Source organism: Osmerus mordax, chromosome 6, assembly GCF_038355195.1.
Source record: "Osmerus mordax isolate fOsmMor3 chromosome 6, fOsmMor3.pri, whole genome shotgun sequence".
Taxonomy (NCBI): Eukaryota; Metazoa; Chordata; class Actinopteri; order Osmeriformes; family Osmeridae; genus Osmerus; species Osmerus mordax.
In genome coordinates, this window is record NC_090055.1 from 2,033,250 (window position 1) to 2,057,440 (window position 24,191).

The following is a 24,191-nucleotide window of genomic DNA, read 5'->3' on the forward strand; positions in this document are numbered from 1 at the left end:
TTTAAGGACTGCTGGTGAACAGCCCTGCTATGAACAGCCCTGCTGGTGAACAGTCCTGCTATGAACAGTCCTGCTATGAACAGTCTTGCTATGAACAGCCCTGCTATGAACAGCCCTGCTATGAACAGCCCTGCTATGAACAGCCCTGCTGGTGAACAGTCCTGCTATGAACAGTCCTGCTATGAACAGTCCTGCTATGAACAGCCCTGCTATGAACAGCCCTGCTATGAACAGCCCTGCTGGTGAACAGTCCTGCTATGAACATCCCTGCTATGAACAGCCCTGCTATGAACAGCCCTGCTGGTGAACAGCCCTGCTGGTGAACAGCCCTGCTATGAACAGCCCTGCTATGAACAGTCCTGCTATGAACAGCCCTGCTGGTGAACAGCCCTGCTATGAACAGCCCTGCTATGAACAGCCCTGCTATGAACAGCCCTGCTGGTGAACAGTCCTGCTGGTGAACAGTCCTGCTATGAACAGTCCTGCTATGAACAGCCCTGCTATGAACAGTCCTGCTGGTGAACAGTCCTGCTATGAACAGTCCTGCTATGAACAGCCCTGCTATGAACAGTCCTGCTATGAACAGCCCTGCTATGAACAGCCCTGCTATGAACAGTCCTGCTATGAACAGCCCTGCTATGAACAGTCCTGCTATGAACAGCCCTGCTATGAACAGCCCTGCTATGAACAGACCACAATGTTTGAACAGATCCTTGAAAACCGTTTTGGTACAGGTGCAAAACTGTGTGCTAAACTTTGATAACCTACTCTGCATGAAATGACAGTTCATGTATACTCATTAGCATTGTTTAATTTGTTTAATTTAAATTAAACAAATTAACACTAGTGAGTGTCATTTTAAGTTGCTCAGTATCTGAAAGATGGTAAATAATCTGAAACCTTTAAGGACAGTTAAGTATAAGTACTTTTTAAGTATAAGTAAATATATACATATTAAAATATTCAGCGTTTAAATTCAATGAAGGTCTAAGATGTTTTCTCATCACTAGCTCTATCTACTCAGATTTACATTCTCTTGTATTAAACTTCTTAGTTTTATTACTTCTCAAAACCATCACCTTTTTGTATGAGTTTTGGCGAGTTGGGCAAATTTGAATCGTTTCTTTACTAAAGCAGTTTGGCTGAAGCAGAAACAGGGCAGGCCAACAAATTCAAAATACTGTATGACCACCATTATGCAATAATATAGCCCTTTGACCAACGTGGGCTAGTCCATTAGGGACTACAAGGCTTTCGATGACAAATCCAATTGCCGTAAAATTAATGTGCTTTTTTGTGATTTTAAGATAATCTTCTCAGTCCATCTACATGGTGAATGGAGTAATGTTCTTGTTCCATGATTACTCAGACAGAAAATGTATCAGGAAAACTCAAGATAGAGACTGATTTAAATGTGCTTCATTCAAAACCAGCATTAAACCAACAGTAAACAATACTACCCTTAAGTATTTCAGCCATTTCACACAACATCGTAACTCGAGGAACATACTCGTAACTGGAAATCTCTATCATCTCACGACAGTATGCTAACATTACCATTTCTACCGGTGGCCGATCTTTCAATAGGTCTTCAGCTTTGCCACTGCAGTCTTTTCACTGTAGACAGAAATGTCTTTTGACAAAGTCCTCTCTAAGCATACCTCAGTACAGCAGTTCACTTTAACGCCTCTGTTGAGGTCTGTCTTCCAGTGTAGCTCAGATCATCTCTCACCTACGGCCTCCTTTTTTTTCTCTGTGCCCAACAACTCAATCTTTTCTTCATGTCATTTTTACGCCTCTGGTAGTACCCACAATCCCCTGTAGACTGAGCAGCAGTGACCCTTACCTCTCCAGCCGGACTCTCCTGACCCTCCTCTCCAGCAGACCGGGGTGTGTGTGTGTGTGCCCGCCTCCCTGACACTCCCTTCCCCTTTTTCTGTCTTTCTTGGGAATTTGTGTCACAGACCTATCCCTCAACCATGTAATCCCTCTAAGTCCATCTGTTACTGTAGCGCTCTCCCTTCCTCTCCTCCCTCCATCCTCACTTCTTTGGAGTTTCTCTCTCTTTCTCTCTTTGCCAGCCCTAATTAGACCATTATCTGGCAGCGCTCCCACGTAATCAATGAGCGTGTTAGCGGCTAGTCGTGTTTAATCACTTTCCTCAGCATGCTGTTAAACGCAGTGTTTGAATCTCATCTGGTAGTCTCCTTTCTCACCCCGTCAAACCAGAACCAGCTGGTCACATCAAAACCGAATCCTGTGTTCTGCCAACTAAGAAAACATTTACAAATGATAATGAACAAATTATTCGTAGCATGCGTTTGTTCAGTGACAATAATTTATTTACATTTTGTTATATACAGAATAATAGAAACGAGAAATTTGCCATTTTGATAACGTTAATCTATAAGAAAATTGTAAAAACGGTTCTGTGTGAAGTTAATGCGGAGGGCACAACTACAACACATTCCTCAACCCCAGGCTTGAGATTTACAGTAATGTAGAATCAACTTCCCATCACTGCCGAAGCACTGCAAGATAGACAGAGAGAGAGAGAGTCAGTCTTTTTGAATGAGTATAAGCAGGGTTGCTTGGGGCTTGGACAATACTGTAGCACGTGCCCGAACAATCAAACATTGTTTGTGGTCATCATCAGTTTCATTTCGTTTAGTTATGAGGTGAATTGTGTGTTAGATCCAAGTAAAAATAAATAAATAAAGGAATTGAGTTGTATAGAACTTTCTCAAATACCCTGATTACTTAGTCTGTTACATTACATTTACATTTAGTCATTTAGCAGACGCTCTTATCCAGAGCGACTTACAGTAAGTACAGGGACATTCCCCCGAGGCAAGTAGGGTGAAGTGCCTTGCCCAAGGACACAAGGTCAATTGGCTTGACCGGGAATCGAACTGGCAACCTTCGGATCACTAGCCCGATTCCCTCACCGCTCAGCCACCTGACTCCCTGACATTACAACATAGGTGCATTCAGTTTGGCAAGGCAGGGATATATCTCCATGGGGAACAGAGTGGAGCACAGTAAAGTAAGTCTACAGTGTCGTTAGAAAGCTCTGACACATGCAGGGAGGCCTTTGCCTTAGTGAGGGGCAACACATCAAGGAACTCTGCCACGTTGTTTGAAACAGAGTAAGATTCGTAAAAATAAATGCTGTGTGTAGGTTCACTTTGCGCGCTGAAAATTGTGTAACCTACAGCATCCTCTGCTGGTAACTCCACCACATGAAAACTGTCCAAGGTTTACGTGACAGAAATATTGCTACTTACTTCAAAGAGGACTCCTACTTCTTGATCGGGTGAGGGTGAAAATGACTGATTTACATAAATAAACTGAAAGAAAAACAAAAACACCCTGATTAAATAAAAAGACACATTTTATAATTAAAGTTCTTCATCTGTGGACCACTCAAGAAATGGGTTTAAGAAGCCCATATCATTTTTTTTTTACGCAGTCTTACCAGCTGTTCATTTGCATCCATCTTGAGGAAACGGGCGATGAACAGAGAGAGAGATTGCACTGTCCTCCCTTTCTCGACTGACCATTTCTTCGTCTTCATTATGGGAGTGTCACCCACTGCCTTCAACAAGATGTCAACTAAGGTAAGGAGAAACGAAATGGTACAGCGGTATCAGCTCAGATATAGTCAACATATGAATCACAACCTTCGTGTAGGTAACCGTTGAAACGTCTACCATAACGGCTTGAAGCTTTGATGTAATACAACATTCTATGCATCTGTGAAATCTTTTAGAGATTTGCAAAGGAATAGAAAATCACTTATCCAAACACTAACTACATGATCACCTGGCGCTTTAACAAACACGTGACAGCGACAAATTATTGGTCTACTTCTAAAGAAGCAAACATATCAAATCCTGTTCAGTTTGTTTAACATTAGGAACATTTTCACAGCTGAATAGCCCAGTCAGTAAAACAGTAGCCATGCATCCAAACAACTCCCGCCCCCACCACACTATGTAAATTCCTTGAAATCCATTGGTTGGTTACAAAATTACGTTCATTTTATTGGCTGAAATGACCGTCTGTCAACGATTTCCGGGTCACATTCGCGGAAATAGTTATTACCACATCCCTCTCTATGCGCTAAAAACAGAGAGCACGAGATATCTCTACACCAATTTAAACAGTCACAGATCGCCCAAATTGTACTTTTTTTCTTCTCGTCTGTTGTCGCCGAGTCCTCTGCGGGTTGTTGTACAGCGGAAGGCTCATCTTTTGGCGCCTCCGTGGGGGACTCCGCATTATCAGACATCCTCTGCTTTTCTCTCCTGTGAAGAACTGAGCTGTCGCAGTCTATGCTACTTCCGGAAACGTTGCACGCCATTGGATAATCCAAATGTCAATTATCCCGACGTACAATCTGATTGGTTCACCGTCTTAGAGGGTCTTTGAGGAGACCCCCGCCCTCAGACATTTGTACGGTTTTTACGTTATTTTGACCATGTTTTGGACACGTACTTGTAATATACCACTGCCGTAATCTTATTAACACAGCTTATATTCTGTAATTTGAATTGTACGATTCTGAAATTGAGTAGGCCTACGTGGTGAATTAATTTATTGTAAACACACAGGAGGACAGCTATGAGGGAAGTTAAGATAACAAAAATAACTTTTTTAAATCTTACAGGGGGCGTCACACGTCCAACAGGAAAAAACTTTCACCTGACAACACCCCCTTTTCCTCACTTTGGACACTTGACAACAGTAAGCTTGTTTTTTTTGCTTGTCCCTTACATAACTTCTTTCTCGATCATATTAGCACGTAGAGTAGATAGCTTAGGCTTTGTCGTGCATGATCTGGATATAGCTTTACGGTTTGCATGCGCACGTTCTTTTCGAGAATATGACCTTTGTACACACAACAATTTGGCCATGACAGTGCAGCCATGACAGCCAAGCAATGCTTCTCCACTTCTCCACTTCTCCACAATAACAACACTTCTTGTTGTTATTATCAGTGACCTATGCACTGTGTAAAGCTCTCTCTTGGAAGTAGCTTTGGATAAAAGCGTCTGCTAAATGAATAAATGTCCTCCATTTTAATCGGTATCCTTGTTTTTTCAGTGTCAGTTAGTATCGGCAGGCTGTCTACCGAGGGCTCCGTGCTCCTTCTGTGTGACATGCAGGAGAAGTTCAGACCCAACATCTTCCAGTTCACCAACATAGTCAGCAATGCGGCCAGGCTTCTCCAGGTATCACACACACGAGCACCTGTACAGTCCACACACACACAAGTTTTGTGCAGCTAACAGTGCTGCTCCCGGTTAGGGAGTCGGGCTATTAATCAAAAGGTTGTTGGTTCGATTCCCGGCAGTGCAAAATTACGTTGTGTCCTTGGGCAAGGCACTTCACCATACTTGCCTCGGGGGGAATGTCCCTGTACTTACTGTAAGTCGCTCTGGATAAGAGCGTCTGCTAAATGACTAAATGTAACATGAACCCAGGCAGTTCACAGAGAAGTAAAGATCGTCCGAGTTTACACAACAGCTGTGCTCCCTCCAGAGTGATATTGTTACATTATACAATGACAGTCGGGGGTCAACTTCTTCTCTAGGGTGTAAAGTAATATTTACGATTACAGGTAAGCACGATATATTAATGTATCGACCCCCCTGACCTGTTGTTTTTACCTCTTTTGGGGGAGTCCAAGTCTTAATTAGGGGGGTCAACCCACCCCCCCCCCCAGTAATTCGCACACTGGCTGCCTCCCCTCTCCGTCCCTGCAGGCCAGCCGTGTCCTGGGGATCCCCCCCATCGTGACCGAGCAGTACCCCAGGGGCCTGGGCCCCACGGTGCCAGAGCTGGGCGCCGGGGACCTACCGGCCCACGCCAAGACCAAGTTCACCATGCTGACGGAGGAGGTGAAGGAGGAGCTGCAGGCCCTGGGGAGCCCCAAGCAAGCCATCCTGTGTGGGATCGAGACCCAGGCCTGCATCGCGGTGAGGACACTTGATCTCACTCAGAGGACGAGGAGTTGAGCGGTTCCTTCAAGTGGATTCTGTTCGTTTGACTCATCCAGTCTGTCTTGTCATCAGTGCACGACCTTTGACCTGCTGGAGAGTGGCGTAGAAGTCCACATCGTGGCGGATGCCGTCTCCTCCAGAAGGTATCACACAGTGTTCACCCAATTTGTTCCTCTCTCCAGTCAGTCAGACAGACAGGTTGTTCTTTCTCTCTCCAGTCAGACAGACAGGTTGTTCTTTGTTTCTCTCTCCAGTCAGACAGACAGGTTGTTCTTTGTTTCTCTCTCCAGTCAGACAGACAGGTTGTTCGCTCTGTCCCGTCTGAGACAGAGTGGAGCCTTCCTCACCACCACAGAAGCTGTTCTTCTGCAGCTGGTTCAAGATGCCAAACACCCCAGCTTTAAGGAGGTACTTACCATCCAGCTGACACACCCCAGCTTTAAGGAGGTACTTACCATCCAGCTGACACACCCCAGCTTTAAGGAGGTACTTACCACCCAGCTGACACACCCCAGCTTTAAGGAGGTACTTACCATCCAGCTGACACACCCCAGCTTTAAGGAGGTACTTACCATCCAGCTGAAACACCCCAGCTTTAAGGAGGTGCTTACCATCCAGCTGACACACCCCAGCTTTAAGGAGGTACTTACCATCCAGCTGACACACCCCAGCTTTAAGGAGGTACTTACCATCCAGCTGACACACCTCAGCTTTAAGGAGGTGCTTACCATCCAGCTGACACACCCCAGAGCTTTAAGGAGGTACTTACCATCCAGCTGACACACCCCAGCTTTAAGGAGGTACTTACCATCCAGCTGACATCTAATGATGCCGTAGATCAGAACATATGGCTAAAGATGTTCTCTAACAACAGGGTCCTATAGAACTGAGTACCCCAATGGTAGGATTATAGAGGGTAATTACTATAAATACAAATTATTCCAGTGTAATCACTCCTACATGTGTTGATATAATGTATGGCCTGTAGAAGACCATTGAGATGGGATGTTTGTCTCTGTGTGTGTGTATCTGCAGATCCAGAAGCTGTTGGTTCACCCCTCGCCAGACACAGGCCTGCTGGCGTTCTTCAGCTCCCTATAGGAGCCCCGCTCATCCCTGTCTCCGAGGCTGTCAGAGGCCCCGTGCAATGCACTGTGACACTGTGTGGCCACATACTGAAATAAAAGAAACAAGCTTACACTTCTGACTGCTGTCATATAGATGGTGCTGTGTGTTGACAAATGGAAAAAGTTGACAAAAATCATTTGCGGTGTTTCTTTATGTGACTGAGATGGACTTTGCCTTGTTGCTCAAGTACAACGTTCAAGTATAGCAGAGAAGAGAAGGGGCGTGTCTGAACCCTGTGGGGGCGGGGAAAGAACCGGTGGTGTCATAGAGAGGGGGGAGGAGTGAGTGACGTAATCCAGGAGAAGCCAGAAAGGGAGGGGAAGTCGAGCGAGAGGGAGGAAAGGGGAAACGAAAACTTTTTTTTCTCTCTCTTCCCCAAATAAACATATCCAAAAGAGAGAACACAAAAAGGCGTCCGGCAAGCGTTTGCAGATTGTGTGTGGAGAAAGAGAAGGAGACACCGTGACGGAGGAGAAAGAGTGCAAGTTTCCTACGCAGATCTGATGACAACATCAAATATTAACAGTGTGAGGCTTCGGGCCTGCAGTGACTAGAGAGAGGTAAGTACTGTCCCAATTCTTCTTTAATCTAAGAACTAGCTAAAGCAAACGAAGGCACGAGAAACACCGGTGTTCACGTCATGCCTTTCTAAGAATGTGTGTTTCCACTGCAGCACTCCGGACGATCTTTCATTTAAAACTTTGGACTATGGAAAAGTAAACAAGGCTAGCTCAAGCTGTGGTGTGGTTTTACAGTATTTGGTTACAGAAGGTAATCCTGCTGTACAGTTGCAGTTTTACAGCGCGTGCCACATGAACATACCATGTCTTTCACTGTTTACATACACTCAGAACCCCCGAACGGCAGAGAAAGAGAGAGGGAATGTCTTCAGAACTGAACTCCAGTCTGACCAGCATCGACTGGCTCCCACAATTGGGAGTGAGCAGTCTGCGTTCCGGGAAGGAGAGGGGAGGAGAGAAGGAGAGGAAACCGGACAGGGGGAGGGAGAGAGGAGACCTCCCGCCCCGTGTGTCGTCGCCTCCTCCCTCCGGCTCCAAGGGGAAGCCCCCCCACAGCTACGCCACTCTCATCGCCATGGCGATAGGCGCGGCCCCTGACAGGAAGCTGAGTTTGAATGACATCTACACCTGGATCAGCGACTCCTTCCCCTATTACAGCAGGACTGGCCGTGGGTGGAAGGTAGGCCTACACAAACCAACAACAACATAGGGGCTGAGCGGTTAGGGAATCGGGCTACCAATCGGAAGGTTGCCAGTTCGATTTCCAGCTGTGCCAAATGACGTTGTGTCCCAAGGCCTAACAGGCAACCCATGTTAGTCCATGTGGGTCGTCCAATGAACTATGAACTACTATATGTCTGATCTATCAAGTCACACTTTCGCAAGACATGAGTCTACATGTAACAGGTATTGTTCAGTGAAATCTGTCTGTATTGCTTATACTTGTTGCCTTCCTCACAGAACTCTATCCGCCACAACCTGTCCCTGAACAAGTGCTTCAGGAAAGTTCCTCGACCGCACAGTGACCCTGGCAAGGTGATGCAGTAGCGAATTTGAGTTAGATTAACTGCGGGGAGTATACCTTTGGTGGAACAAATCTACTGTTTCCATGAATCCCACCCAGCTAAATTTTCTAGACAGACTCAAACGAATAATTGTCATTAACGCTGATCTGTGATTCCAGGGTTCCTATTGGACAATGGACAGTCCCTCAGAACTCCATCAAGCGAGAGGAACCAAACGACCGTTCGAGGAAGCGAACACAACCGTATGTCTGCTGTTCTTCTAAGACACACACGCTCTCTCTCGCTCTCCCTCTTGCTCTCTCTCTCTCTCTCTCTCTCTCTCTCTCTCTCTCTCTCTCTCTCTCTCTCTCTCTCTCTTCTCTCCCTCTCTCTCTCTCTCTGTCAGTTACCTGTTAACTCTCCACAGGCACCCCCAGAGGAGAGGACAGAGCAAGGGAAGGGCCCCCCTCTTCAGCTACCGTCCCCCCAGGCGGAGCACCGACCTTCAGCCTCTCCACCAGGACCCACCCGAGACCCAGCACCCCACCAGGACTCACTGTCTCCCCCTCCCTACAAGGTAGAGTGACTCCAGTTCCAGCAGCCAGAGGTCTTGTGACACGTGTGGCCTCGTGTGGTCACTGCGTAACACCTTTTTCCATCTTTAACGTTCACAGATGCCATCGCCTTACACGCCGAGTCCGGTCTCCACCTACTCGTCTACTCTCTCGGCCCCCTGTTCCAATGTCTCTACTTCCGCTCTCTCCCCCTCTTTCTCTGTCACTGATTCTCTCTCCCCCTGTACTCTCTCCCCCTCTCTCTCTGTGCCCCATACTGTCTCCCCCTCTGCTCTCTCCCCCTCTCTCTCTGTGCCCCATCCGGTCTCTCCTGTCACTCTCTCCCCCTCTACAGCATCCCCGTCGACTATCCCAACTCTCACCTTTCCCCATCCAGTCCCCCACCTTACGATCGCCACTCCTTCCGCCCCTCCCAACTCCCTCCCTTCCGTCTCTGTGGCCCCTCCGACCGCCTCCCCGCAACTGTCCACTGATCCCCCGCTCCGGTTCTCCTTCGCCGACCTGAACCTGCCAGACTTGTACACCTCCTTCCAGTCTCTCTACAGGACTATGAGGGAAAGAGGCGCCTCGCAATGTGAGTTCCCCCCGTGTGCGTTTGTGTGCTCGCTGGCATTTTGATCTGGTCTTTTTTTCTAGTCTCTCTGACGGAATCCTCTCCTTTTCATAGCGGATGTTGGCGCTCTCTTTGGGCTGACCAGTGACAGCACCCCGCTGCACACTCCAACCCTCCCTCCAATGTCCCCTTGTCCTTTGTCCTCTGGACCCTTAGTGACCCATGGGCCCTTAGTGACCCCTGGACTCCCAGTCCACACTGGACCCCCTGCAGATCGTCCAGACACTGACAGACAATCTCATGCCAATGGTGAGCCATTTGACCAAACCAAAACATGTTACACTTCATCTAGTAAAGGGGACTGTCAGCTACTCAGAGCTTTTTTTTGCGTGTGTGTGTGTCTGTGTCCCTCCCTTCTCTCTAGTGCTACCGCCTGATTGGTTCAGTACCACAGACTCACTGAAGGAGAGTTTCCGTGTTGCCAGCAACCTGGACTGGGCAGCTATAGACCTAACCAGCCACCCAGGTCTGTAACACACAAACACACACACACGCATCCGATTATCCCAACAGCGTTGAGCGAGCCAAATGTTCAATTATCACTTCAGGGTTGCACATTATCCCAGAGGCTGAACTTCCTTACAGTCGTAACCTTTAAACAGCTCCTTATTTGTGTCAACACTGAGTATGTGAAAGCAGTACACAGCCAGGAGGTGTCTACTGGAAGAAGAACCAGGTTTAGAATAAAGAAATAACATGAGCCAAAGATACCGTGTAACTTCTACTGGGTCTGTTTGATGACTTTCTTCCTCAGACCTCGTGGAGAGCATGAGGCAGGCAGAGCTTTGTGATTGGGCGCTGGACCCGGTGCTCTTCACCTCCCTCTGCGATTCGCTGAATCGCTTCTTCACTCAGAAGGGCCTGATCGGCTCGTCTCCTGGGAACTCCCCCCTGGTGCCAGGTGCTCCTCCGTCGCTTCCGCCTCCCCTTTCTGCCAACTCTCTATCCCTGGCCAGCCTCACCCATCCCTCGCCCCTGCCCTATCCCCCTCTGGTGCCTCCTCCCAGTGGGGGGCAGCCCCCCAGGAGGAGTTTGCACCCCCAGGTCCAACAAAGACCCCCTCTCACACAGCTTGGCCCCACCCAGACACCCCACTCTGCCGGTAAGACCTCAAAACTTCCATAAAAAAAATTACAAAACCTTGTTCCAGTACAGACTAACTTAAAAGGGATTGGAGGCCAGGTGAAAAATGAATGAAACTGTCAAATCAATCCCAACACAGGAGACAGAGACAGGACAGGAGATGAAAACACCGATTGTCAAAAGTTATTTCGGCGTTGTCAGTCTCACTTCCTGTTACTGTCCAAACTGCCATGTTCTTCTCTCTGAAAACGAGCGGCAGCAGATGAAAGCGTACCGGTGACGTCACTATCCGTAATCTCTTTCGTCTCCTTCCTTCCCTCAGCAGGAATCCAGCCTCAGCCAATGGCTCCTCGGCCCCGCCCTACGATGAAACATCTCCACAGCAACAGCGAGGAGATCCAAGATGACTTCGACTGGGACTCTCTGATCGTCTGAGACTCTGTGATCGTCTGACGGGCAGGTCAGGGTCCACTTCACTCAGGGCTCCAGTTCAGGATCTGCCTACCCCTCTCCCAGTTCTCCCTCTGAATATGTAGGGGAAGACGAGCAAAACACGAGGTGATAAGGGGGGGGGGGGGGTGGGGGGGGGGGGGGTCACATGCCCTACAACACTTTGCAGCTGCCTCACTGTTCTTCACTCCCTGTAACTACTTTGGGCGTCCCACAATGCTACAGTAGGGTGGGACATGCGGTCAAGTAGATCAGTTATGACTGAATGCTGTGCTTACCGCTTTGGGATTCGTTTAAGCCTTTTTGTTTGTGTTTAGTTTTGCATATGGTTTGGATGTCTTTGTAAAAGCTTCTAAATACTGATTTACTCAGCTGAAAGGGTTGGGAAGGGCTGGTTATCAAATGAAATCAGAACATGAAACATTCCTTGTTTTGACTTTTTGTCTTAGAATGGATGAGATGTTGCTATTCAGAGTAAAGTCATGACATTAAAGAGAAGCCAAGCACATGTAGACTTTGTGTTTTTTATTTCATAAATTTCTTTTCATTTTTTTTCTTCTCATTTTACTTTTCAAATGTGAATGTTCACAGTTAACACCACACAAAATTTGACCTTACCCGATAAAAGAGAGCGCTTCTTTTTTGTCGATATAAAATGACAATAAATGTATCAATCTAAATTAAAAGAACGGCATGGAGCATGTTGTTATCAAGTCCCTGTGGTAGTTTTTTTTTCTTTCATTCATTGAAATAATTGTCTTTTTTAAAGAAGCGTCGTGGTTCACCCTCGACAGACGAGGGTTGAAATGCAAGGACAGCCAAGCTGTGAAATATATCCCATATGAAAGACTGAGAAAAACTAATGCTTCTGATTAATACAAAAAATAGAGTGAAATAAAATTGGCAGAAAACATGTGACCCTTATATTACCTCATTTGAAATCCCAACATTACATAGCTTTGATACAAGTGACGATTTTTAAAAACAAAAATAATAGATTTTGTATCTTGCCTTCCGAGTCACTGAAACAGACTAGACACAGGAAGTGGAGACAACTATACAGACGCACGCACACCCGCATATACTATCTTGAATATGCATTTATACACACTTGCACTTGTTCCTAATCTCACTCACACACACACACACCTTTGTATTCTTGCCCATACATTCAAACACATTCCACCTATGACCAACCAATGAATTCATGTCAGAGCTCTCATTTGATTTCTATCAAAAAACCTGGAAGCAAAAAAAAAAAAAGATTTAATCATTTGATTTCATCGCATAAAGATCGAGTTTCCTCCTCCGGACGCGGAAAAATAAAAACAAAATATAAATTACAATAAACATTAAATTAAATTGTAAAATATCTACTGAATGATTTGACCACATTGAGCCAGAAATGTTAATGTAAGTTTTTTCCAGTCCCCAAACTCAGCGAGGAGTTCCAAAAAATAAAAATCCTTCATGCACTCGATTCAGTGCTTATCTTTTCTCTTGATCTAAGAGGAAAAGAGAAGAGGCAGGTAATGGAGTTTGAATCAGTTCAGTTTGTTAGTGGCTATGCCCCATTCCCTCCATCTCTCTCTCTGTCAGTGCTGGAATATTAGGCTCTTGCAGAGTGATGAGTTCTGGGGGATTTCCCTGTCCTCACAAACCCAGCTTTATATCAGAAAGGACTGGGGGAAAAAACAAAACAACATTTAAAAACAAAAAATTATTGTAAGCAAAAATAAATAAACTTCTAGTTCTCACCCACATACCACTTTGAAATGAAAGAAACCACATAAAAAAAAGAAAAAAAAAATGTTCAAAAAAAAGAAAAGTGAAATGCTTTTGATTGAAAGGAAAAAAAATACGTAAAATTTCATTGTTTTTCTTTAAATATCGAAATGTACACATTTCTTTTTGGACACAAACTGTTTGTGTTGAAGGAGGATCGATTGGGGGCAGTAGGTAAGACAGGAGAGGGGGAGGGACGTGGGGGGGAGGGGGTGGTGGTTTCCTCAGAGAAGAAACGGGTTGGTGCTGGCTCCTGTCGTTCCTCCGCCCCCCACCGCCCCCCCGGCCCCCCATCACTCCTCCTACTCCAGCGGGGCCCCCCAAAATCAACTGAGGAGGAGCAGCACCTCCAGGCCCCATGAACAGAGCCGATCCGGGGGCCCCCATGGGCGACAGCCCCCCGTAGGGGATGCCCATGGGACTGGCCTGCATCATGCCAAGGCCCATACCAGGGGCGCCCATCCCTACCCCCATGCCCATGGGCCCCATGCCCATGCCCGGAGGCACCATGCCCAGCATGGGGTTAGGTGGCACAGGGCTGGCACGGAGGGCGCTCAGGCCCAGCGAGGAGGGCTGGGGGGATATGGAGGCCATGGGGGCAGCCACGCCAAACGGGTTGGAGGAGGGGGGAGGCGTTGGGGAGACTCCCCGGCTGGAGATGGTGCTGCCTGGGGTGACGGCCATGCCCGGGGCCGGAGACGAGCCTGGCAGCGGGGGACAGACGACACAGACGGGGGGGGGGGGGGGGGGGGGTTAGTCTGGGGTGAAACTCCTCTGAGCTCATCAAATCAGCTGCTTCTCTTTGTGTGTGTGTGTGTGTGTGGTCTCAGAACCAGCGGCGCTCTCACCTGTGGTCTGGAGGAAGGGGTTGTGCGCAGAGGACGAGATGGAGGGCGGGGGCGGCTGCTTGGGCTTGGGTTTGGAGGACACCAGGGAGTCCAGGTCCACCAGCGCTGCGTTGGGCCCCAGGAACGACTCCGGGGTCTTCCGGACAGGAAGAGCCGAGCCCAGAGACGACAGGTCAAAGGGCACCGGAGACCCCGCGCTGTCGCCACCGGTTACCGAGGAGCCTCGTCGCTCTGGGTCTCCTACGCGACAGAGGAAGAGGGAAACGGAGGGAGGGAGGGGAAGTAAAGAGACAGCAGAGCTGCAGCATGGTGATTTTCTCCAGCTGTGCACCAGTAATCCCCCCATACTGCCTAACCAGACCAGAGCGTGGGGTTGTTATCACAGATACTGAGGGAGGGTGGGATGTAAAACAAGACAGAAGTGTGGTGAGGATGTAGGTTTGTGTCTGCGTGAATAACTGCATGGGTGTGGATTTGTGAGTGTGTGCTGAGGTCTACTCGTACCTACTCGTACACCTGTGTGTGTTTGTGTACTGGTGTGTCAGTGGAAATGTACCTGTGCCGTTAGTGTGTTTGGCGAGGCCACTCCAGGGGTCAGAGGTGATTGGGTCAGAGGCAACCCCATCTCCTGCCCAGGGGTCTACGGGCCCCCCCGAGGAGGAGGAGCTGAGGGGCACTGGGGGTCCCCAGGGGTCGGCACTGGGGGGGGTCACAGCTAAGGGGTGGAGACACGCAGGGGAGGGGCGGGGTTAACAACACGACACTGTACAGGTAACCATACAGAAGGAAGGCGAGGAGTTGGGCTGTGTCTCAACAGTCTCAGAGAAGTTGGGCTGTGTCTCAACAGTCTCAGAGGAGTTGGGCTGTGTCTCAACAGTCTCAGAGATGATGGATGCCTTTCCTAGTTTCCTCTCCTCACTTCCGTCACCTACATCTGGTCAAACGTTTCTAAGAAGTTGACCTTTACTGACTGATACTGGAGCATGACATTGTCACAGTCAATGTCTATCCAGTCTCACCAACAAGCCATCTCCCTCCCAGCTGTAACAGCATCCAAAAAATAAAAACAGTGTCATTTCAGTTAAAGGTTCCACGACATGATGAAATGTTCACTTTAGGAGGTTATTTAACCTTAATATGAGTTCCTTTAACCTGCCTTTGGTCCCGCAGTGGCTAGAAATTTCGATAGGTGTAAACCAAGCCCTGGGTATTCTTCTCTGACTTTGAGAAAATGAGAGCTGAAACGCTCGGTTTTGAAAAGGCTTGTTTTATGACATCATAAGAGCGAAGGTTACCTCCCCTTTCTCTGCTTTGTCCACACAGAGAATTTGGCCCACCAATGAGAAAATGAGCTACGACTGTGCAAGCGTGATATTGTTTTTTCCTTGAGATATCATGGCTTGCAAACGACCGAAGCATGGCAGTTAGCCGCGCCTCTTTCTTCCTCATAGCATTTAAAGTTACAGACACAGAAACAGCACGTTCTGAGGAAAGCTCATTGTGAGACGGCTCGTAGTGGCTGTAATTCTGCACCAAGGCTGAATTTCGGGCAAGAAACTTCAGATACAGTATTAGGGTACCACTAAGGCCTATATAAAAGCATTGAAAAACAGCATGTCATGGGATCTTTAAGTCACCGGCCAGACCAAAAGAAGAACTAAGACAAAGTTTCACAAATTTCCCTTCCCACCAGATGTTTCCCTGTAACCTCCTGAACTAAACTGAGGAGAAAAGGTCGCCAACACTCAACTTTTAACCGTCTTGTGTTTGCAGCTAGACGGATCGGTTAAGGTAAGAGGAGGTCTGGTTCCTCTTGAGACACAGCCAGAGCAGACAGGAGGATTCAAACACACACACAGGAAGTGACCTCAGCACTCTGGATGTCATCAGGGTGACGCATACAGGATATGACAACAGTAGATGTCTGACATCGCTCCGGATGGGATGGAGAGGTGATGCAGTCTCATTCACGATATGGAGCGATGAGAGGTACAACACAACCAGGAGGAGATGGAGAAACAGCAGCAGCAGAGGTCATAGGTCGCATCCGCCCTCACCCAATCACAGACAAGGATGATGTCCCCTCAAGCTGTTAACCAGTGAAGGTGGCCACCCTAGGGTCTGTGTCTAGGGGGGCCACTAGGACCTGTGTCTAGGGGGGCCACTCACCTGAGGGTCCCCAGGGGTCCACGTTGTTCACTCTGGCTGAGCTCTCTCCCCAGGGGTCCGGAGGCGGAGCTATCGTGGGCGGGGCCCCCCCCACCCCAGGGGTCGGCGCTGGGGGGCGAGGACGGCGAGGCGGCTCCCCAGGGGTCCGGGGGGCCCCAGGGGCCCGAGGCCGAGGGGGGCAGCGACTGTGGGAGGGGGAGAGGGGCCGGCAGAGCCGACGGGGGCAGCGGCAGGGGCTCCCCAGGGGTCTACAGCACTCAGCTCCATAAGTGCACTCTGTCGCAACACACAGTACTGGTTAGACTCAGGCGAGCCCTCGCCCAGTGCTCAGTCACACCTTCTTGAGACGTGGGGGAACAGGTCAAGCTCACAAAGTGACACGATAGGCTGAGAACACACACACACACAGCTAAGCTAGGGCACTGAAAGAGCTAGCACGCTTACCATTTACCACTCACTCTCAGCACTACAAAGACAGAGAGGTGTCCTCACGACAACAAACGAACAAACCTAAGCTACTGTAGCTAAAGCTATTCTGAGAACACTGGGGGTTTTCTAGGACGATCATCTAAGACCTGACCGTCAATAGTTTACTTCTCGGGCTGGTGATCAATTAAATCTTTCATTCAGAGGGGAAGGACAACAGCTTGATGATAAGCGGAGAAACAGTGCCTTTATGCACTAGTCTTAGGTGTTGAACAACCGCTATTCATTCACCAAACACACACACACACACACACACACAGGTGAGAGACACAGCTAGAGCAGGTAACGCCGGGAGAGCGAGAGAGGAACAGAGTGGTACTGTCTAAAGAGTGTGTGTAGCCCCCTAGTCGGGATGCACACACACACATCGCCACACACACACACCTCTGGTTTAGTCTTCTCCCTCCTGCTCTCCTCGATGGCCATCTGCAGTCTCAGGTCATCCCCCCTGCGCAGCCTCTCCTCCTGCCGACCACACGCACACAGCTGTGATGTCATCAAGCCGCGACGCCTACGCCCGCCGGGCGCTGATGTCACAGGCGAGACGCCGGGGCAAAGGTCTCGGGTCAGTTAATCAGCCCAAAAGATCCGAGTCTTTAGGGGTAGGAAGGGGAAAGAACTGACCCCAGACCAGTGTCTGGCAACAACCTTGTGGTATCAGCGCCCGTGGAGAACTGTCTATGCTGGGTTCAGGTCGGATCCTGCCTGTAGCCCCACTCTCCTCAATCTGAGCCCCAAAGCTAGCAGCGCATCCCTGCCCCACACCTGGGAAGGGGGCGGGATGGGTGTGAACAACACTACACTTCCACAACCAACCGCTCCACACGAGAAGACCGAGATCAGCCCAAGGAGAGGACACGGGACAAGGCACTCGTGAAGCGTTCAAACCGGCCCGCGTCTGATCCTGAAACAGCTTCCTGTTCCTCCTCGGCTGCAGAGACAGCAGGCTGGCAGAGGAGAGCAGGTCCAGGACCTGCTAAACAGGCTGGGCTGCACTACAGCCGGACCATATCTACACTACTGGAGAGTGTTAGTGTGGGCCTGCATGGAAACACCGTCGGATAACAGCCCTTTAAAAAGATGCACACCCATCACCTGGAAGATCCACCCAGTTAATACAGTACATGTGTCCCAAAGTCCTGTGAAGTCAAGATGACATGAGAGCTGGAAAGGTGTGTGTGTGTGTGTGTGTGTAGGTGTCGATAGAGGCATGCATCGAGATTAGCAGGAGGATCGTAAGTAGGAAAAAAGTCATTACTCGCTCGGAAATTGCTTGATGTTAAATTGAGTCAATTAAGAGAATGTTTGTCATGCACAGTGGAACCCTGATTGAAACACAAGAGCCATTTTTTGTGTCGTGTTTTGGCGTTCTACTCCTCGATACATGTTCCTTAATACACTAAATAATAACATCAAACTCACTCACAAATTTTCCGACTGAATATATGTGACATACGTGAAAAGCCAGAGGGGTCACATGGGATATTGTTTTGATTGAGATTGAAGGGGTGTTGATGGCTTTGTCAGACAGATTCAAACTCAAAAAAAAAAGATGTGACGAGGGTCGGACGGCCGCGCTTTGCACCCCCTGACCTTTTGGTGTATCTCCTTGCTGAGTGAGAGAGCATAGTGGAGCTCTGCGTCCTCCAAAGGGGCCGTGCTAGTCTGGTGAGAGGTCGGGGGTCGGAGGTCACAGGTGAGTGTATGTTGGGGAGGAAACAGGAACACATTTTTGACCTGCTTTTGAACCTGCTGGTGCGGGTCGGAACCTCTCAGGGTCTCCTAACCTGGCCTGAGAAGCCTGAAGCTGTTTCAGCCCCCTGATAGGCTGCTCTGCGTTACCTGCTCCGCCTCCTCTTTGCTCATGGCCAATGCCAGCTGGAGCTGCAGGTCTTCCTCTCCGGAGCTCTGAGGCCAGGCTTGCTCCGGGTCTGCCCCTCCGGAGTGGGAGCCCAACGACAGGCTGCCGCCCAGACCCGGCGCTGGGGGGGCCGAGGAGGCTGAGCAGGGGACACACACACACAGGGATACACACATACACACACAGGGATACACACACACACACACACAGGGATACACACACACACACACACAGGGATACACACACACACACAGGGATACACACACACACAGGGATACACACACACACACAGGGATACACACACACACACACACACACACACACACACACGGATACGGACACACACGGATACATGGACACACACACACACTTCAGAAATACAATCTCAGGAGCGATAGACAGAGGCATTCATGGTCACTACATCCAAACATGTAACCACCATTAAAATAATAATGTACCAAGCAAATAGCATTTGACAAGGTCATTGAGAACCTAGCCTAGTCTCAAAGTCCTCAAAGACATGTCCTTCACGGCTTTGTGATTCTTAATGAGCCATCCTGGCTGATGCATGCTGGGTAATGGACAGGCTGGGTCCTGGCTGATGCATGCTGGGTAATGGACAGACTAGGTCTTACCACTGGTGGTTTGTGCCATCTTCTCTTTGGTTTTGAGCGCGTGGACCCTCTCCTCACGTAATCTCTCCTCATCTTTCAGCAGAGTCACCAGCTGCTTGGCTTTCTCCCGTACATTCACCCCCTGGAACACACACACACCACACACACACACACACACACACACACACAACGTTGATTGGATATAATGAATGATAATCTCAGAGGGTTATTTGTAAAATGTTAATACAACTATCTAATGCACAAATTAAAGTTGACAGCTATCCCATAGAAAATCATCTTGAGTCTCGGTCGTTCCTGTCAGTCAGTCTTTGTATAAAGATCCTGATTCCTTGTTTATGCCTCCTCCATTGTTGCAGCTTTTACAAACCTATAAAAATGTTATTGTTGGCTCTCCACCACATGTTTGTATAAGAGGTCAGAGAGAGCATCGTAAAAAGTCCTTGGACATGAGAGTGAGTGTGTGTGTGTGTGTGTGAGTGTGTGTGTGTGTGTGAGTGTGTGTGAGTGTGTGTGTGTGTGAGTGTGTGTGAGTGTGTGTGTGTGTGAGTGTGTGTGTGAGTGTGTGTGTGAGTGTGTGTGTGAGTGTGTGTGTGAGTGTGAGTGTGTGTGAGTGTGTGTGTGTGAGTGTGTGTGAGTGTGTGTGTGTGTGTGTGTGTGTGTGAGTGTGTGTGTGTGTGAGTGTGTGTGTGTGTGAGTGTGTGTGTGTGAGTGTGTGTGTGTGTGTGAGTGTGTGTGTGTGAGTGTACATACGATGCATTGTGCAGCTTTTCTGGGGTGCTGTTACCTGGTCTTTGCCATCTCTGTCGATGAACTGGAAGTCCTTCAGGGTCTGGACAGCGTAGATGTTTTCTCTGCACTGCTGAGCCACGCGCTCCGAGCCCGTCTTGATCAGGTACTCCATAAGAGTCATAGCCTGGCGGATCACACACACACACACACACAGAGCACAGTCAGATAGACAGCGACTGAGTGAGACAGTGAGGTAGTGAATGACTGAGCGAGCGGGTGAGACAGTGAGGTAGTGAATGACTGAGCGAGCGAGACAGTGAGGTAGTGAATGACTGAGCGAGCGAGTGAGACAGTGAATGACTGAGTGAGTGAGTGGGTGAGTGAATGAGTGAGGTTTCCTCCTCACCTTGTAGACGTGCCTCCAGTTCTTGCCGTGGTCGTTGAGGCGTTTCCACACCATGCTCATGATCTCAGAGAAGGCCACCACATTGTAGGTCAGGTCTGCGATCTCCGACATCAAGGAGCTGCTGGGGCCCCATGGGTCGTTGGACGTGGCCTCTCTTACCTGGGGGGGAGGAGGGGGAGGAGAGATGGGGAGGTAGGAGGGGGGAGAGATGGGGAGGTAGGAGGGGGGGGGGAGAGAGAGGAGGGGGAGAGAGGGGAGGGGGGAGATGGGGAGGGGGGAGAGAGGGGGAAGTAAGAGGGGGAGAGAGGGGAGGTAGGAGGGGGGGAGAGGGGAGGGGGGGAGATGGGGAGGTAAGAGGGGGGAGAGAGGGGAGGTAGGAGGGGGGGAGAGGGGAGGGGGGGAGATGGGGAGGTAAGAGGGGGAGAGAGGGGAGGTAGGAGGGGGGGAGAGGGGAGGGGGGGAGATGGGGAGGTAAGAGGGGGAGAGAGGGGAGGTAGGAGGGGGGGAGAGGGGAGGGGGGGAGATGGGGAGGTAAGAGGGGGGAGATGGGGAGGTAAGAGGGGGGAGAGAGGGGAGGTAAGAGGGGGGAGAGAGCTGTATGAGGAGTGATGCTAATAAAACACATGGACAGGTCCAGACAGGACACCGGCTTGACAAGAATCCACGAACCCAGATTAATAATAACGTGTGTGTAGGAAGTGGTGGTGGTGGGGTGGCTGTCTGTACTGTGCTTGGCACAGGCCAACAATGAGGAAGAGGAGGGAAGGTTGTAGAGAGGGGAGAGAAAACAGCGCAGGATGAGAATGTGACAGGAGGATAGTGGGCAGAGCAACCTTGATCTCAGCCTCCGAGTAGTTATGGACGATATTCTTCACTTGTCGCCGTAGCGATGAGGTCGACATGGCAACCGTCTGGCTGTCGGGTTCCACAGGAATCTGACCCACGCACATGGAGATAGAGAAGGGTTGTAAAACAGTTAATACAATACAAAACAAATAACAGCCAGGGCAAAGGGTACAGTCAGTTAGCAGAGAGAGAGAAAGAGACACAGAGACTGAATACAGAGAGGGTAGGGCAGATAGCAAGAAGGAAAGAGACAGAGGCAGGAGTACAGGACAAAACTCTTACTGAACTTCTCAGTGGGATTGACAGAGAGGGGAGAGCAGGAAGCCAATCTCAGTGAGAGTGCCAATCTCTCCTTTATGTCAACATAAGCAGAAGGGGTTAGTGTGTCATACACACCTGTTACTGAAATGGTGCAGGCTCTGGGAGTCAGTCACTCCCTTCACACACACTCTCTCTCTCTCTCTCTCTCTCTCTCTCTGTCGGTCTCTATCTCGGTCTCTCTCCGGTTCCCCTTGGTTACGGCGTGCTCTGTCTCAGCCTGTTCGCCTCTCGACACGGCGACATCGGGTCCCAGCACCGCAGATTTAGAGCCAATAGAAACTGTCGAGGATCAAGGCAGCCAATAGAAACTGTCGAGGATCAAGGCAAACAGGACGACATGAGCGTCAGGATCCTCAGACACTCTTACACGTACCACCATCTTTCGTTCCGTCCTAACCGGTAGGCCTGGACCGATGATCGCCAGTGATTGGACAGCTGAAAGCAGTGTCACATCTTGGAGACACGCGAAAGGGCCTTTATGACTGGATTTCATTATTCACCAGCAGAAACTGACTCATTTAGCTCATGGAAGCCACTTTGCATGTTCTGTAGAATCAGGACTACCGTAATATGCCTACAGACAGCATTAAACACTGCTCTACAATGCAGCTGTCATGGCTAGTGTGATAAATGAGTCTGTAGAATGAGACTAGCTGTAAATGTATGATTAGGCCAGGAAAGGATGTCTGTCAAGTCAACGCTTTGGCCCACTAAATTGTTGTTATCAAGCAGCACAAACCAATAGAAAGCGGTTACAGCCACATCGAGTTGATTTACATGATATGAAATTTCCTCTTCCACGGCCAATGTGACAAACAAACGTGAACAGCTTCAGGTTACTGTCAGACTAGGTTGCATAACCAGCAAGGAGATAACCATTCCAAAAGTCAGTTTAAGAGATTCAGAGGAATATGTACCAAAGTTCAGACAGGCTATTCACGACAGTAGAGTATGTATTGCGTGAATGCTTATAAGCCAGAAAAACACAATCTCTAAAAGCCTCCAAACAGACATCGCTGTAAAAGTGAACTGGTCAAACTCAGTTGTTACCATCAAGGACAACATTTTATTCCAAAACAAGTTAAACCAAGGTTGGTTTCAGTACTAGATTCGCTGTAATTTACTTGACATAATACATTTATTAAATCAACAGGTAGGTCACCCAGTGTAGGATGAGTATGTGTTGCCGCTGTAGCTTGGAAAAGGGAATGGAAAGAGGAAAGTAAAATAAGTTAAAAACGCAAACTCTGCTATGCTATGCTTACAGTTACAACGTCAGATGGTATCTTACTTGAAAAATATTGATACCTATCCAATACGTTTGCTAGATAGGCACATTGTTAGTTCAGTAGCTAGCTAACCAAAAGGTAAATAATCCAGCACAAACTGAATAGCCCTCCAGGAGCTAGGCTAGCTAACATTCCTATGTTGCTAAATAACTATCGTTAGCCAGCTCGACAAGTTAAGACCAGGGTAAAATATGAGTGAGTTCATTAGCAAGCTATGGAACGTTTTAAAAAACAAGGGACGGGACAAGGGCGGTGTAACAGTCTTGGCCTCGACGTTCAATCACACTCAGTCCTAGCAGTTACACACCCTCCTCAGCAAGTCAGACCCCCACCCACAAGCTATTTACTAGCTAAGCAAGCATCTTTCACAACTGTCATAGCTTAGCAGTTACAGGTTGCTATTTACGCTGGTTGTTTGTCAAGGTGGCACACAAGGAAATCCCCATGGCAATAATTGGGATATGACTAGCTAACTAGCCAGCTCTAAAAAAGAATAAGAAATAAATGTGAAATAGTGTTAGCCTACACCTAACACAGCTCTGCAAGCTAGAAACTGCTGTAGCCTAATAATGCTAGCTAGCAGAACCTTCACCGAAACGCTACTCACCGTATTTCACTCTCTTCTCAATGACGATCACATTCGCCTTTTTCACGGGTTATTAAAGGGAAAGTGAAGTAAAGCAAAGCGGGGTAAAAGCGGGCAGCTTGAATATATTCCGGCCACGATACTGAATCACTATTTACTTAGCTGGCTGCCTAACTAGCTAGACTAGCACTAGCAAAATAAGTGGACGATGGAATCACACGTCCATACGTTGACAAGCCCTGTTGCTAGCAAGCTAGCCTGCCTAGCTAGCTATTGCAAACTGGCATACGGGTGGCATTTATGATCAGCTTGACTGACACCCCTTCCCTACGACACATTGATGGATATGGAATGTCTACTGTGTAAATACAAACTATAATGTTTCATACATTTTGAGAACAAACCACAATAAACAGCTAAAACAAGTCTATACTGACCCTGATGTAGCTTGAAATGTACAAGGAGATGGCGGATATTCCGGTTCCGTTCCCGAATGCTGGACAGACCGCACCCCCTTGCACGCGCCCATCATTGAATATGTATGATTTGGGCGAGGCTGCCTTCAAGATACCTTGAAAAGTTTGTACATATTCTTTCAACATGTTTTTTTATTGTTTCGATTTTTTAAGTCTCAGTTATCCTGATACGCGTATGCTATTTGGACATGAATATCCATAAATAATACATAGCTACTAGTCTAAACACTCAATTGTTAAATAAAATACACTAGCTACAGTCTGCTCTCTGAACATGGCCTTATGTCTTCCAATAGCAACCATGCATTAGTACACGCTGTAGGTCAACTCAAGTTCTAATTTAGGGAGCCAGTGTGCATATTCACAAACAAC

At 48.5% G+C, this 24,191-nt stretch overlaps 4 protein-coding genes across 7 annotated transcripts; 2 read left to right on the forward strand and 2 right to left on the reverse strand.

Annotated features, from left to right (window-relative positions):
* Positions 1–2,320: 2,320 nt before the first annotated feature.
* atg12 (ATG12 autophagy related 12 homolog (S. cerevisiae)) lies at positions 2,321–4,381 on the reverse strand. Its single transcript, XM_067238700.1, has 4 exons — positions 4,192–4,381; positions 3,479–3,615; positions 3,288–3,350; positions 2,321–2,531 (listed from the first exon to the last, which is right to left on the reverse strand). The coding sequence occupies exons 1-4, from the start codon at positions 4,364–4,366 to the stop codon at positions 2,472–2,474; spliced, it is 435 nt and encodes a 144-aa protein (XP_067094801.1). The 5' UTR covers positions 4,367–4,381; the 3' UTR covers positions 2,321–2,471.
* A 160-nt stretch (positions 4,382–4,541) lies between these two features.
* Positions 4,542–7,208, forward strand: isoc2 (isochorismatase domain containing 2). Its single transcript, XM_067238699.1, has 6 exons — positions 4,542–4,749; positions 5,110–5,237; positions 5,772–5,984; positions 6,081–6,151; positions 6,299–6,416; positions 7,044–7,208. Coding segments are annotated over exons 1-6 (597 nt in total). The 5' UTR covers positions 4,542–4,748; the 3' UTR covers positions 7,110–7,208.
* Positions 7,209–7,436: 228 nt separating this feature from the next.
* Positions 7,437–11,890, forward strand: foxj2 (forkhead box J2). Of its 4 annotated transcripts, none has more exons than XM_067237233.1 (10): positions 7,437–7,696; positions 7,988–8,336; positions 8,618–8,692; positions 8,841–8,924; positions 9,089–9,238; positions 9,336–9,810; positions 9,904–10,098; positions 10,214–10,315; positions 10,604–10,951; positions 11,258–11,890. In XM_067237233.1, exons 2-10 carry the CDS (start codon positions 8,019–8,021, stop codon positions 11,365–11,367), a joined length of 1,857 nt encoding a protein of 618 aa, XP_067093334.1. In that variant the 5' UTR covers positions 7,437–7,696; positions 7,988–8,018; the 3' UTR covers positions 11,368–11,890. The 4 variants fall into 4 exon arrangements, with proteins under 4 accessions (XP_067093334.1, XP_067093335.1, XP_067093336.1 ...); XM_067237234.1 differs by having other exon boundaries at positions 10,604–10,750; positions 11,255–11,890; XM_067237235.1 differs by having other exon boundaries at positions 10,604–10,750.
* Positions 11,891–13,250: 1,360 nt separating this feature from the next.
* On the reverse strand, positions 13,251–23,732 carry epn1a (epsin 1a). The gene is given in 16 exon segments (XM_067237231.1): positions 13,251–13,457; positions 13,459–13,871; positions 14,016–14,255; positions 14,572–14,730; positions 16,185–16,275; positions 16,277–16,363; positions 16,365–16,460; positions 17,055–17,135; positions 18,264–18,335; positions 18,513–18,670; positions 19,167–19,287; positions 19,951–20,079; positions 20,302–20,460; positions 21,135–21,236; positions 21,544–21,776; positions 23,365–23,732. Coding segments are annotated over 14 exon segments (1,941 nt in total). The 5' UTR covers positions 21,204–21,236; positions 21,544–21,776; positions 23,365–23,732; the 3' UTR covers positions 13,251–13,391.
* Between the last annotated feature and the right edge of the window lie 459 nt (positions 23,733–24,191).